Source organism: Typha latifolia, chromosome 1, assembly GCF_019914945.1.
Source record: "Typha latifolia isolate L0001 chromosome 1, TyphaL0001v2, whole genome shotgun sequence".
In the NCBI taxonomy this organism is placed as follows: domain Eukaryota; kingdom Viridiplantae; phylum Streptophyta; class Magnoliopsida; order Poales; family Typhaceae; genus Typha; species Typha latifolia.
In genome coordinates this window covers 7,606,090-7,621,485 of record NC_133086.1, presented here as the reverse complement: position 1 = coordinate 7,621,485, position 15,396 = coordinate 7,606,090, and the positions used below count along the sequence as shown (strand labels likewise).

Sequence of the window (15,396 nt, the reverse complement as noted above, 5' to 3'; positions counted from 1 at the left end):
TTGTCATCTTTTCATCTGGCACTTGAGTTTACTTTATTTTCAAAGAGAAAATATGCATTTAGGCCTCCATTTACTTTCACTTTGTAGAATAATTTCAACACTGCTATAGCTATGCTAATTTTTAGTATTAGTATAAGAAAGCTTATTCTAATATAAGTTTTCTTGTGTTTCTTTATAAATTAGTATAGTTTGTAATAACTATATTTAATATGACATAAAATTGAAAATGGGAGAAGAAAAAGAAGAGAGAATTACAGTTAAATGGCATCTTTCAAGGGTAAAATAGTAATTAAAAGTATTATTATTTTTTAACTTGTATCAATATTAATTCGGGTTAACCCTCGCTTTATATCAATAATAATAATAATAATAATAATAATAATAATAATAATATTATTATTATTATTATTATAATAAATTTTGTATATAATATTTTATTTCTTAACAAAATTATAGTTTATACCATACATCTTTATTATATGCCCTATAATTTCTATAATTTAGTAAATATATGTGGAAGATATTTTGTGTTAGATTTGAATTAACATTGTGAGAATATTCTATTAATTATATATATTTTATTTTTAAATAATTAAAATGTTTCTAAAATATGTTGGGTTTAGTTGAGTTAGGTTTAGTTAATTTAGGTTGGGTAAGTATAATTTAGCCGAGAGTATTTTCATAATCTTCTTAATATAATTAATTTAACTCAAAATTTTAATTAAGTTTAACTAATCGATCTAATAGCATAATATTTTTTTTATATATTCGTTAAATTATAGGGCTTAATTTATAAATAGTAAAAAAAATATGGTGTCACTTGTAATTTTAATACAAGACGGAATGTTATATGCAAAAATTCTCATAATAATAATAATAATAATATAAGACCAATCCACGTGTCCCAAAATAAATATATAAATAAATATTATCTCGCAGAAGAGTCGGATACGCTTCACAGCACGTAATATAATATAAGGTTTTTGATGCCTTCCTGGCCAAGGCTCGCAGCCAACACACTCGGAACTCGGAAGAATCCCGAGAGGCGTCCACCATTTCCTCACCTATAAAATATCACCTCGTTTCCTCGTCTCATACTTCCGGGGGAAAAAAAATAACTCCTTGAAAATAACCCTATAAAAAAAAAGAGAGAGAAATTAAGGAGAAGGAAATCGTCAAGCGGAAAAGATCCAAAGAGACCTTAGAAGAGATCAGAGATTAAAAGAGAACGAGCGAAAGAAGAGATGTCCGCGCCAGAGAGGTGAGTAGGGCTCTACTTTTTATTTTTTCTGCTTGATTGATTTAATATGTTTCTTTGTTATCTCTCTTTGTTAATGATTTAATTTGCAATTGGAGTTTCTGGGCCCTGATTTTTTTTTTTCTCTTCAAATTTTCTATTTTCATTGAAACTAAGTGGTAGGGCTTTGTAGGATTGAACCTAATTTCGTACCTCTGAATGTAGAATTGGAAGTGAAATGATAGGGTTCCACGATAGTTATGAATGAGGAGTTTGGTTGCCCTTAGCCATGGAAGGAAAAAAAAAAAGTGGAATTTTTCGAGTTTTGAAGTGTACAATTGGGGAAAAGGAATTTAGTATATTGAGATCTTTCTAGCTGTGGATTTCACACCCCAAGATGATATTGAATGATCTATGTATCTCTTAAAGGTGATTTGGTAAACTGAGAATTTCAGTTCTAGCTTTAGATATGTCAGCAACATGGATTTCTACTGCTAGTTTAATTCAACTTTACTGGGTAGAATATCTTTTGCATGCTTCTTCTTAGCTAGATACTGGATCCGGAGGTTGATGTGGTACTTGTTAGTCTGTTTTTTCTCAACTTTGAGTTATTCTTTTTTTTTTTATATATAGAAGAAGTGGATTGAGCCTAGTTATATTTATTTAAAGGTAAGAAAGAAAGGCGAGCCAAAGCCCTCATGTAGTACAAGGAAAATGTTGAGGAGAAGGAGTCAAAGCCCACAAGAGAGGTCAAAGGGAAGCCCGAACTCCCCTAGTGCCAGATCTCCTAGAGAACTTTGAGTTATTCTTTTGATATGCTTTCATAGTTTATGTAAAATGGATTTACAAGAATGTGCAAGCTCTTTGTTACCTGAAGATTCTTAGTTTTTGGTTTTGGTAATGTCAGCTATCTAGCGTTTATGATTATAATCGATAAATTTTGCGATACGGATATTTGTTGAAGATGAAAACTATATCAATCAAATTGGTGGAATGGAAGGAGAAAAGGGATTATTTTAGTGACTTATTACATATGGATTTTGCTAAGATGTAGATGATGATTGTACGTTTGTTCAGTTTAGGAGGTGCTCATCATCATTGCTCTTACTTGAGAATTATTTGAGGTGAAATTGTGTGGATTATTTCTTATTATAGAGGATTATCTGGTGTTGCAATAATTTCTTGCCTTAGCGTGTTGGCCTTGAAAATTTAGAGATGGGCCTGGAGACCTTATTTCCAGTTTGGTAGGATTTCTAAAACTAATATGTAGTTATTCTTGAAAGCAAATCTGTCCTTTTGGAAAAAAAGAAACCTGAGATCAAAGTACGAGTTCAGATGCAAGATAAGTTAGAAAGATGCAGTTGGATATACTTTTTTGAAGTAATCAGGAAGTATTTAGGTTCGTAACCCATTGGGTGAAAATAATCATCCTGTTGAACGTCAGGAAATTCATAATCAGTTACACTATTGATGTTGTTCCAAGATATGAAATTAGCTGTTACGACCAAGTCAACTCAATTCAAGGGAAACATTGTGTATTTCTAATTGCAGTTCTCATGGAATGAATGATTAGTCTGATCAATTGTCAGATTATTTGGAAAATTGTTTGTTCCTTGAGCAGAAGTGATGAGTGGCAGTATCTTTTGACAAGAAACAGGCCAAGGAGAGAGTGAAATAAACAATTTACTTTTGATTTTCTTTTTCCTTCTTTTTTTCTTTTCTTTTTTCTTTTTCTTTTTCTTTTTCATTCTTTCTTTTTTTTGGTGTGTGTTGTGTCCTTTTCTGCTCTGTGAGAGGAAAAGGTGTACTCTTCTCTTCTTTTCTTTTAATTTATATGGTTTTGTTTGAGGTTTTTTGTTGATTGTTTGTTGCACAACCGCTATGTTATTGGACAATGTAGTCTTGACATTTGATGGAGGGGCTGGAAGATTGAGCGTGATTTTGCATGGAAGGTGGAATTGATGCCTTAGTGGGATTGAGCTTGAAATTAAGGTCTAATATGATTAAAAGTATGTTTAAATTTTGAAATTAGATTACTGCTTATGGGCTGTTACTTCTATCACAAGAAGATGAACAGTGCTGGTTGTATCAACTTGCAGAGTTTGCTATGTTTTATGTGGTGTTATCTTGATATTTACAGATGAAGGGTTCATCATGCAAATGTCTAATGGATCTTTTTCGCTAGTTGGAAGGATAGTTTTACTTGCTAAGATGTCAGACATATGCGAAATGACCTAGTATGTAATCCTATGGTGTTCGGGAAGGAAAAATGTGGGAGTGTATTATGCAATATCAATGTCATCCGTAGAATGTGATATCAGTGTCATGCTTCCATCTCGTATGAAGAGAGAAGAGCTGGTTAAGGAGAAGGGAGATGAAACAGGGTGCTTCCTTCTGTCCCCCTCTTTTTTGAGGGATTGAGACTGTTGGAGGGTTGGGAGGTAAGGCGTGTATTGGCTTATCCATTGCTATCGTGTCTTCCCTTTTTTCCCTTTTTTTTCAAACAGGGTGCTTCCTTCTGTCCCCCTCTTTTTTGAGGGATTGAGACTGTTGGAGGGTTGGGAGGTAAGGCGTGTATTGGCTTATCCATTGCTATCGTGTCTTCCCTTTTTTCCCTTTTTTTCTGTGGCATGCTCCTCATCTTTCTCCACCATCCCTAGTTTCTATGTTTTCCCTGTTTGCTGTTTATTTTTAGTTTATTTTATTGATTACTTGCTTTGGCTGATTGTGCTACCTGTTCTTTTCTATCTTTGCCGAACCTAGAATATGGAGAGCTGCCATGCTCGGGATTCTTGATTGCATCAAGTCGTTAGGTATGAATGTTGATAACTTGATTTCCATACTTGTATTAAAGATATGTGTAATGCTTTAGCTCTAGTGTCGTCTATCTCAGTGGGGACTAACATTCTCATATTTTTGAGCTGCTATTTATTATCTCAGGAGGTGATCGGATTATTGTTATGTGACAGAGGCTCATGCTATTTATATTGGCAGTTTATATTTCATTTGAAGTTACAGTTTCTGTGCAATTGCCCAATGGGGAGCTTTATATTTGTTTGTTCTAACGCTCATAGCTTTTAGCATTGCAGATTTTTATGCTAGATCTAAGATTGTACCATTGAGTTGTACATCTCATTTCTCAATGAGCATGGGTAAGATTAGGAATATTTGATGAATGGATTTGCTATTGACTGAATCAGTTGGTGCTGAAGCATGTGGGAGGTAGCACTGTTTGAGAGTGGAACTTGGATGGAGCTGGGAGTGTCTGATGGCTTTGTCATATGATGGCCAAGGTTATTCTTGGGTCAAATTGCTTATGGTGAAACATTTAGTAGAACTTATTATTCTTTGGAAGAGGAAAATTCGGTGGGAGGTAGGCTTTATTCAAAGTGGAACTCAGTGGAAGGTAGAATGGCTTTATCATGTCTCTTTGAACACGAGTAAGATGGGAAATTGATGGTTGGCTAAAGTCTTTGTTTCTAAAGGAAAATAAAACTTTGTATTTGTTACTGACGACAGTTACAAAAAGCCCCATTAACATCTGAGGCTGAGATCTCTGCAAGTTGGTGTAGGTAGGCTTTGGCCCAAGTACAACCAAACTGGTGATGCACTAAGTTACAAAAAGCCCCATTAACATCTGAGGCTGAGATCTCTGCAAGTTGGTGTAGGTAGGCTTTGGCCCAAGTACAACCAAACTGGTGATGCACTAAGTTGGTGGTAGTTATGGTTGAAACAGGACTCAGTTGGAGGTACAGTTGTTCGATAGTGAAAAGATGATTTTGGCTTAACTCGCTTTTGCTTAAGTGTTTGTTTGACAGCTTCATGGGATATGGTGTTTCCTCATGTAATTTATTTGATATGGTTGTGATGGATGCTCTGGGTATCGTGAATCCTACAAAAAAAAGGCAGAAGATTTGATATATTGAATAAAATAGATCGTGCTTTGTTTTACTTGTTTATGTTACTGTGGTCCTTTAATACTGATAGCGGATATATACATATCTGTGGTTGGAAGATGCTGGCTGTTCATGTATATGCCAATTATTCTCCTTAATTTCATTAGACTTGTTAATTTATTTATCTTCTTGCTTCAGTTACTACTATGTTTGAAGTGCTATATCTTCTGCACTAACATATTGAAGTTTCATGCTTCTCTCAGGAAAAGAAGGTCACGGAGGACACATTCAGTTGCAGAAACCATTAAATGGTGGAAGGAGCAGAACCAGCAGCTTGAATGTGCAAATGGCAAGAAACATACTCCAAGAGCACCTGCAAAGGGATCAAAGAAAGGCTGCATGCGGGGAAAAGGAGGTCCAGATAATCCAAACTACATGTACCGTGGTGTAAGACAGCGAACATGGGGCAAGTGGGTTGCTGAAATCCGGGAACCCAACAGGGGCACTCGTTTGTGGCTTGGAACATTCCCTACTGCAGAGAGGGCAGCTCTTGCATACGATGAAGCTGCTAGGGCTATGTATGGTTCTTCTGCTCGTGTTAACTTTCCTGATCAATATGCGGTTCCCAGTTTCAGCGCCACTACTTCAGCATCAAATGAATCGGCTGGTAGATCGTATCAGTCCAATGTATCCGATGTTCTAAATCCTGCAATACTAGGAATAGAGAAATCAGATGAGGAGTTAAGGACTAAAAGCCAGCTGGCTGATGAAGTTGCAGCGAGTAAAGTGAAGGATGAAATAAATGCAGAGATGTTTGAACCTTTAGAGCCAATACAGAATGTCTTGCCTGAAAATGATGGTTTGAACTGGTACTTTGACGTCAACGAAATGTTAGAGATGATGGATTCCAACCCAATGAACGAGAATATTGATAATTTCTTAGGCTGCAGAGAAGGCAAAATTGGGAGCGAGGGTGTCGGTCCCAGTGCACAATTTGCCAATCCTCTAACTTGTTCTCTTCCGTTTGAGAATGCAGAGATCAACATATTGGAGAGGGATTCTGAGTCCTCGTTTGAGTGACGAGTAGGTAATATCCGACATGGGTTCTGCAAGGAGATCTTTCTGCCTCTTCTGTTGGAACTTAGCATTGTTGAGGAGCAAACTGCATTCAAATGCCGGAACTTGGGCAGGACTTGACTGCTGGGACTTTCTTTCTCATCAACCTTCTATTCAACTCAGTTGCTGGGATCTGGCTGGTTCTGCTTGGTTCTTCTGTAAGGTAGTGAACTGAGCTTTGTTATGCCTGTTGGCATAACATTTGTCAATTCTTTCAGTTCCTACTCTACTCCTTGGAAATAAGGGTATACTTATAAATATACAAAATAAATAAATGAATAAAGATATAGGGGTGTAGCTCGATATTGCACAGTCGAATGTGTTGCATAGTATGCTGGTGGATATCAGGCGTTTATGGACTTGATTAGTTTCTTTTTCTTTTAATCGAGTCTGGTCTTGATGGGTCTATGACTCTATTCCCTTTGTATAACAGAAAACTAAAACTTTTTAACCACTAGATAATAAAATTGTGTTTCTGAATCCTTCAGTGACTTCTTTATTTCTTAGTAGCTGACTTGCTTCCATGAAATGATGGCAGGTAATGTTCTTCCATGCTTTCTAAATGCTCTTTCTGATGTGTGATTTGTGGGTCAGTCTCATAGGCTCTGCTATCGTTTATTTTTCTTCCTAGATGTACATCACTTTGTTATGCTCTTTTCCGACATACTTTCTGGTATTTTTATTCTTTCCTGTTGGTTCGTAATTTCAATGATCCTTGTTGAAAGACTATATACTGTAAGCTTGAATCTATTTGATTCTGTCCATATTTGGAGTTGATGAATATTGCCTAGTGTGAATTAGGTATCCAATTTAATTGAAGCTTATATGTGTTGGAGCTTGATAAACTCAAAGTAAGTTTGACTTTGTTTTTAGAAATTGACTCAAGCTTGACTCAAAATCAACTCGAATAATATTTCACCGAGTCACTGCAAGCGTGGCAAATCAAATTTGAATGGATCTTGATTTAAAATTTGAATGGATCTTATTTTGATTTATTTTCTCGAGTTCTATGAACTAAATCTTAGGTGTGGAGAATCAACCACTTAGCATCAATTTACTCTCAAGGATGAATTATACTAGTGTGATATGATTAGATTTGACCTCATTATGACTTATTTCTATGAGTTTATTACTTCCATTGTCTAAATAATAATAATAATAATAATAATAATAAAGTAAAAAAGCTGACCTGAAAACCATCATTATCATTACAAATAAGACATTTGTATTGTCCCACTACAACGGAAACCTACCAAAGTAATTCAACCTATATTATACTAGTTTGGTTCCAAGTAGTTTTAGCAATGAGACTTCTCTCTCATCTCCCCTTTTATCCAATATTTTATATTCACTAACAAAATCTAATTATCATTTTGCCCTTAAAAAGTATTATTTTAATTCTTTTTTCTCTCTCTTCCTCATTGCCTTGTGCCTCCTCTTCTTATCCATACACTATAAAGAGTATTTTTATTGTTTGCCAAAATATCTTTTAAATTTATTATTTTTATACCACATCAAGGGTAATTATTACATCACTATACTAGTTTACATCCAAGCATCATATTAACCTAAACTGATCTAAGCTAGCTTATGTAAGTTTAAGAAATGAACTTAGCTAAACTAATTTTGACTTCTTCCATTTCCAAACACCATCTAAAGATATTATTAATCTAAAAACATTGTACATTTGGCTGCCATTTCAGTCTAGTTCAATACCAACACCAAAGTCTAAGCTCTACACTCTCGACCAAAATTATTTTACCCTTGAACTCTGTTTTGTATCAATAAGCCTCTTTGCAAATTGACTACATTGGTATTAGTAAGTTTTTCATCCAAATTTAATAGTTTTCATGGCTTTTATTGTAAAATTAATTAACAATTTTAACAAAAATTATTTCACCTTTCTATATATTTATTTTGTATCATTAAGCCATTTTGAACTGTAACACCCAAAAATTAAAAAAATTAAAAAACTGATGCACGCGCCGAGCACGTGCGTCCCAACCTGCCCATCGTCCTCTCTTTCTTCTCCTTCCGTCCACGCCACCACTGCCACTCTCCCTTGTTTCCCCTCCACCCCACCATCTCTCTCCCTCTCCTTCTCTCGTGCTGCTGACGCCGGAGCCAACGAAGCCCCGAACCCGGAGCCAACAAAGTCAAGCCGTACGTCCCTCTCGGTAAGCCCCTAAACCCCTCGTTAAAATTTGGTATTCAACCCTTCCCCTCGCCGTCATCAAAGTCCTCGACGGCCAACGACCTCGCGTCTAACCGCCCGGTTCGAGAACTCCGATGGAGGGGGCGAGGGGAGTTCCTTAGATAGGCCTTGGGCCCTTAGTGAAGGAGGGGGGAACCTCCATGGCCGTCGGCCATGGAGTGCGCCTCGCCGCCCCGTCAGCCACCCCAGCTGCGGGGCGAGATGCTCCCACTCCCCCATAGGCAAGGAGGATGGACAGCAGCTCCACCGCGAGCTCAGGCTACACCCCACCGCCATCGAGCCCTCCTCCTCTCTTTTTTCTTTTCCTTTTCTTACCACCTCCCGACCGTCGTACCCTTACCCGGCCTCGTGGTTGCGCCGCCGGCACCGTTGACCTCGGTGGTGGCCGTGTCTCCCTCCTCGGTCTCCTCCCCTTTCCTGGAAGGAGATGATGGAGAAGGGTAGGGAGGTTAAGCAAAAACCCCCCACCCACTTCATGGTGGGTTGCAGTTAGACCGCAGCACACTAAGCCAAGGATTTGGTGGGCTGGAGACCGCATCCCACCAACCAAATCCTTGGTGGGCTGCGGTTGGACCGCAGCAGCCCACAAAGGCCTCTCTTTCCCTGCTGGGTTGGGCTCGAGCCCAACCCAACACCCCACTTATGCACCAGCCTAAGCCCAATAGTTATTTGGACTATATAAACCCCATTTTCCTATCCTCACCTTATTAATTACCCTAACCACTCTCCTAAAAATAAATTCTTATTACCTAAATAGTGTGAATTTTAGGATAACATAAAATTCACCCTAAGGAACCTTAACTCATGTGATATGTCTAAACCTAAATTCTTTAATAAGGTAATTAATTCTATTAATTCACTAACCTTACGTAGTCCACTGATGAGCTAAAGGCTCTTGACTATTCCGCTGAGGGCGGTGATGATTTAGAGATAATGAGATATGAGCCTACGACCGGAGTCCTTAGTCGATGGCCAACAGACATCCGATCATATACAGCGTTGCCATGCATGTTTGGGTGACATTACCGCTAGATGTATATATATCCATTCTCGATGTATGAGATGATGGATGGTTATGTGATGGGTAACTTCTGGAGAATATCTAAATTATGTGGTAAATGGCTTGATGAGCTATGATAAATCATGATTAATGACTTCGTGAGCATGTGATGACTAATCCTCCTTGACTTGCGTGAATATGAGGAAAATTACTCTTTTTATTTCTAAACATAGCATGTAAATCTATGATTGAGATTTGTATAAATAAGAGATTGTATTAAGCTTTATACTTGTGTAGACTTATCCTGATATGAGTCGGCATGTTTAAGGATAGTACCGTGTAGTTTATATCGATTGCATTGATTTAGTAACTCATTGTAAATCATTTAAATAAGCTTATTTTATTGTTAACAACTATAAGCAAGCATTGGAATATGCACCTGTGATTTCATTGTTATAGATTGTATGGATTCTACTCGCTGGGCTGTGTGTTTACCATCTCTTGGTGGCATTATTTCAGAGTTAGAGGAAGCAGGTGTGGGTAGCGAGGAGTAGCTGCTTTTACTTCATTTAGAGTTATTTTTATTAGTTGTATTGAGCGAGGGTGTTATGATTGGAGTTATATTTTGGATGTGTATCTTTAAAGGCTTGTTATGGTCTGTGAAATTTGTATTCAGACTCATTTTTTGTTTGAGATCATTTTTGGTATGAACATATATTTCTATGTGCCTTGTGGAAATATATTACTGATAAGTCATGTGATGCACCGCATAGGAATTTACCCAATTTGGAGGTTTGGGTGTTTCACAAACTCTCTCTGAATATATACTTTTTATATTAAGGAGAGCCATTTAAGTCATTTTGTCATTTATTTTAATTTTAATGTTATTGTACTTATAGTTTAGTAAAAAGAAAAGAAATTGGTAAAAATACTCTACATTTATTATTTACACCATACCTATGGGTATTTATTATTCATCCCCTATATCATGGGTTTAGACATAAAAAAACATCATAATGTTAATTTTTAAACTAAAGATAATCATACACATTAATTAACTTAACTACAAGTATAAAATGACCAAAGTACCCTTGCTACCAAGTCAAAAGAGAAAAAAATAAGCATGACTCTAGGTGTATTTTATGAGAGATTTAAGTATACAAATTTTTTATTTTAATATTAACATGATATTCTTTATTCTGTGAAAGGTTAGGATTAAACTCATAATACAATATCGAATGATAAATACTCATAAGGTATTTAGTAGATAACAATAAAAGCAAAATGCCATGCCATGTACTTTTAATCAATTTTCTAAAAAAATATTAAGAAACATAGTAATGTAAAACAATTTTTGGCCATATATATATATATATATAGAGAGAGAGAGAGTTTTGGAGGATCTCTTGGACTCTTCTTCTAGTGCTTATGCTTTCCATTCCCCCCACTGAATTCAATAGACCCCCCCATTTAAGTGTGCAGGAAGGAGGAGGAGATGTTAGAATGGATTTATGGATGGCAGTAAGTGAGTAGTACTAGTGATCCTGGACCAATGGGCACTGGCACTGGCACTGGAACTGGAAGCAAGCTTTTATTTCCATTGCAGATGGCCGGTAGACAAATATGCTATCTTAGATTTCACACCTCAATATCAATAATGCCCAATGCTTATCTCATCTGTTTCTTTCTTATTTTAATTTATAGAAAATAGTGAAAACTTATGACACTTTAATGAAGCAGGGAACACTAGCTGAGAACGGAGAATACCTGCACATTAAATCTCCGTTTCGTTTGTTGTATTTACTATTTAGAGATGGTATATATACGTGGATAATTTCAGGGTTTTTACAAACAACCTCCAATCAAAAAATAATTTCAGGATTTAGAATTTTGAGTATATCCAAATTTCAACAAAAAAAAAAGTATATAAATTTTAGGATTTAGAGTTTTGAACATCTAAATACGACATCGAAAAATTCATGTACTTGTATGTAAGAACCAAACAGGCTTTTATTAGTGTTTGATCAAAATCTTGGAATCTAATCTGATGCCAAAAGAATCCAATCCCGATGCTCTTTTGGCATAGATCGATTCAGACAAGTTAATTGGGTTTCGATCCAACTACTCGGACCAAAATTTCATGCTCCAGATCGAGACGAGACGACTGGAAATTTCTTCTTTAACGGCAAAGAAGAGGAATTAACAAAAAGAAGAAAAAAATTACAATGAAAGGGTTGCCTCCTTTGTTCGCCTATCCGTGCGCTGCACGTGCAGGTCAGCCCCCTGGTCGTCCGTTAGTTAATGCTTCGCTTCAGAACCAAGGGCCCGGATTGGACGACGCCGGCGGTGAGATCCGCAAAAGAAACTAGCCGTTGTAGTCGCACCGGATTGTTTCCGTTCCCAGATGTAAGGATTTTAGTACTTGGAAACTAATCGTTGGCTATTATGTACCCGAGTGTACTAAATTCCTGCATTGCTGCTAGTGTTTTTTTTTTGTGTGTTTTTAACTTCCCGAGAACGCTTAAAAACTCTCCTATTAACTCTCGCCTCTGCTCTGCTCTGGTCGGAGAACACTGAGCAAAAACTAGCCGTTAGCATCTAACCCAAATTTGGTTCTTTGAACAAATCCTTCTGACCTTTCCTTAAAAAATTAGATTCCTTCCCCTATCTATTTCTCCTTCCCAATCCCTCTCCTCTTCACCTCAGCTTCAATACTACTAGATATAGTAGTTTGATACCATCTCTCTCTCTCTCCCTCTCTCACTAGTTGCAATAGTAGTTTTGATATGGATGAACCCCATCACCCAACTTGGCCTTCTCAATTCTTCACCAGGACTCGGAATTACCTTCTTCTATTCTTCTACCTTGTATACTTTGTAAGCATCGGCCATGTCTCGTGCCAAGCTTGGGATGGAGTACTCATCACCCAAGCAGACTACCAAGGCCTGCAAGCCTTCAAGTATGGCTTGGATGATCCAAGAGGGGTATTGAGGAGCTGGAATGATACCGGCCTAGACGCGTGCTCCGGCGCGTGGGCCGGGATAAAATGCGCCCGCGGTAAGGTCATCGCCATCCAGCTCCCATGGCGCGGATTAGGCGGCCACATCTCCGAGAAGGTCGGCGAGCTGTCGGGGTTGAGGAAGCTTAGCCTCCACGACAATGCTATAAGGGGCCAGATCCCGTCGGCCCTCGGGTTTCTTCGCGATCTCAGAGGGGTCTATCTGTTCAATAACCGCCTCTCCGGCGCAATACCGCCGTCCATTGGCAATTGCCTAATGCTTCAGACACTGGACTTGAGCAATAACTCGCTCACTGGGAGTGTTCCTTCTTCTATATCAAACTCTACTAGGCTGTATAGGCTCAACCTTAGCTACAACAACCTCTCTGGTTTGATCCCTACTGGCCTAACTAGACTCACCTCCCTTGCATTTCTTCTCCTCCGAAGCAATAATCTTTCTGGGTCTATCCCTGATTCTTGGGAAGCCTCTCGGCTTCAAATCTTGCATTTTGATGACAACTCCCTTAGTGGGTCAATTCCAAGCTCTCTTGGTAGGCTAACAAGGCTGCAAGAGTTGTCTCTTAGTAACAACCAGCTCAATGGTAGCTTCCCTGCATCACTCTGCAACCTCTCCTCATTGGTTCAGCTCAACCTTGATGGCAACCAAATTGGCAACAAGATCCCAGAAGCCATTGATGGGCTTAGAAACCTATCAATCCTCTCTCTCCATGGGAATCACTTCGACGGCGAGATCCCTCCGGCGATCGGAAATATAAGTAGCCTTTCGCATTTAGACTTGTCTGAGAACAACCTCACTGGAGAAATCCCTGCCTCGATTGAAAAACTGGCCAATCTCACATACTTCAATGTGTCCGACAACAACCTGTTCGGCTCTGTTCCTCTTTTGCTCTCCAAAAGATTCAACTCAAGCTCTTTTAGTGGAAACATCCAGCTGTGTGGATTTGATCTTTCTGTCCCATGTCCTTCTTCTTCTTCTTCTTCTTCTTCTTCACCTCCGGTGACTCTCCCTTCTCCATCATCTCCATCATCTCCGAGAGCCCGAAAGCTCAACACTAGAGAACTCATCCTCACAGTTGCAGGCATTGCATTCCTCTTCTTCCTTCTTCTTTCTTGCGTTCTTCTGTCCTGTTTGTTTGGAAGAAGGAGTAGTTCTTCTGAGAAGAGCACGGCTGCCGGGGCCAAGAAGCCTGGGCCGGCCACGGGAACAGAGACCGAGGCGAGCGGCGATACCGGGGGGAAGCTGGTGCACTTCGATGGGCCGCTGGCGTTCACGGCCGACGACCTCTTGTGCGCGACGGCGGAGATCATGGGGAAGAGCACGTACGGGACGGCCTACAAGGCGACGCTGGAGGACGGCAGCCAGGTGGCGGTGAAACGGCTGAGGGAGAAGATCGCCAAGGGGCAGAAGGAGTTCGAGGCGGAGGTCGCCGTGCTCGGGAAGATCCGCCAGCGGAATCTGCTGGCTCTCAGGGCGTACTACTTGGGGCCCAAAGGGGAGAAGCTGCTGGTGTTCGACTATATGCCCAAGGGGAGCCTTGCTGCCCTTTTACATGGTGAGTCAATATATAGTCTGCTGATTTCTTTCTTCAATCTACTTTTCATTGCTCAAGCTGATGCAGATTCTAGTTTATCTGTTGTTCTATCAATCAAATAGTAATTGATGAGTAGGAGAGTAGTAATGTTTTGACAAAGTATTCTGCAAATAAGAACTATATCTCTAAGATTCAACTTCGAACCTATGGTGACGAACCGAAAGATCTTTCAGTAGAACCAATAAATGCAGTGAGTTTGCAAGCCAATTTCTAGAGATCAAAAGAGAGAGATTATTAATTTCTTTCATTTGTTACGTAGAATCACAACAACTTCAACTTCATCTTATTTTCTTTGTCTTTGTCTTTGTCTTTGTCTTTGGTACGTTCACTTCAGGTCGTAGTCCGAACACCCCAATAGACTGGCCTACAAGACTAACCATAGCCACCGGCATAGCTCGCGGCCTCCACCACCTCCACACCACCGCCAACATCATTCACGGCAACCTCACCAGCAGCAACATCCTACTCGACTCCGGTTCCCACCCAAAGATCTCCGACTTCGGCCTCTCCCGCCTCATGTCCGCCGCCGCCAACTCCAACGTCGTTGCCGCCGCCGGTGCCCTCGGCTACCGCGCCCCCGAGCTCTCCAAGCTCAAGAAAGCCGGCCCCAAGACCGACGTCTACAGCCTCGGCGTCGTCCTGCTCGAGCTCCTCACGGGGAAGTCGCCGGCCGAGACGACCAACGGCTTAGACTTGCCGCAGTGGGTGGCGTCCGCCGTGAAGGAGGAGTGGAGCAGCGAGGTGTTCGACGACGAGCTGGCGAAGGACGCGGCCGGGGACGAGCTGGTAGATACGCTGAAGCTGGCGTTGCATTGCGTCGATCCGTCGCCGGCCGCCCGGCCGGAGGTGCAGGAAGTGCTGCGGCAGTTGGAGAGGATCAAGCCGGCAGCGGCTGCGGCCGCCGGGGGCTCCGAGCCTTCTGCTGAAGAGGGCAAGGCTGAAGAAGGGTAGTGGTAGTATTTGGTGTTATATGATACTAGTAGTATTAGTTGTTAGAGATTATTTGAATTGTTGTTGGGTATTGCATGCTGTTGGATTTATGTACATAATTTTGTAGGTTAGGATTATTTTTGTTGGTCTTTCATGTCTGTTGGTTTACTTTTGGTCTCTTACGATCGTAAGATTATGATGTAGGAGTGGTGAGTGAGATTTAATAAGTAGTAACTTGCTTTTGTTAATTATGAGCGATTGTAAACTTTCTGCCACAACAAAGTTGAGTTTTTACCAAATTACTACTACATAAAAATTTCAAACTTAATAAAAAACGACAACAATTTTTGCTGCCACATAAGAAAAACCTTTGTCCGAATAACAAGTCTTA

The 15,396-nt window shown here is 39.5% G+C and overlaps 2 protein-coding genes across 11 annotated transcripts; both read left to right on the top strand.

Moving 5' to 3' along the window:
* The first annotated feature begins 951 nt into the window (after window positions 1-951).
* On the top strand, window positions 952-6,731 carry LOC140799518 (dehydration-responsive element-binding protein 2B-like). Of its 10 annotated transcripts, XM_073153885.1 has the most exons (5): window positions 993-1,261; window positions 1,907-3,678; window positions 4,001-4,050; window positions 4,327-4,986; window positions 5,397-6,731. In XM_073153885.1, exons 4-5 carry the CDS (start codon window positions 4,961-4,963, stop codon window positions 6,211-6,213), a joined length of 843 nt encoding a protein of 280 aa, XP_073009986.1. In that variant the 5' UTR covers window positions 993-1,261; window positions 1,907-3,678; window positions 4,001-4,050; window positions 4,327-4,960; the 3' UTR covers window positions 6,214-6,731. The 10 variants fall into 10 exon arrangements, with proteins under 10 accessions (XP_073010018.1, XP_073009986.1, XP_073010001.1 ...); XM_073153900.1 differs by lacking the exon at window positions 1,907-3,678 and having other exon boundaries at window positions 4,438-4,986; XM_073153892.1 differs by lacking the exon at window positions 1,907-3,678.
* Window positions 6,732-12,122: 5,391 nt separating this feature from the next.
* LOC140782181 (probably inactive leucine-rich repeat receptor-like protein kinase IMK2) lies at window positions 12,123-15,256 on the top strand. The gene is made up of 2 exons (XM_073128633.1): window positions 12,123-14,036; window positions 14,410-15,256. Exons 1-2 carry the CDS (start codon window positions 12,251-12,253, stop codon window positions 15,024-15,026), a joined length of 2,403 nt encoding a protein of 800 aa, XP_072984734.1. The 5' UTR covers window positions 12,123-12,250; the 3' UTR covers window positions 15,027-15,256.
* The last annotated feature ends 140 nt before the right edge of the window (window positions 15,257-15,396 follow it).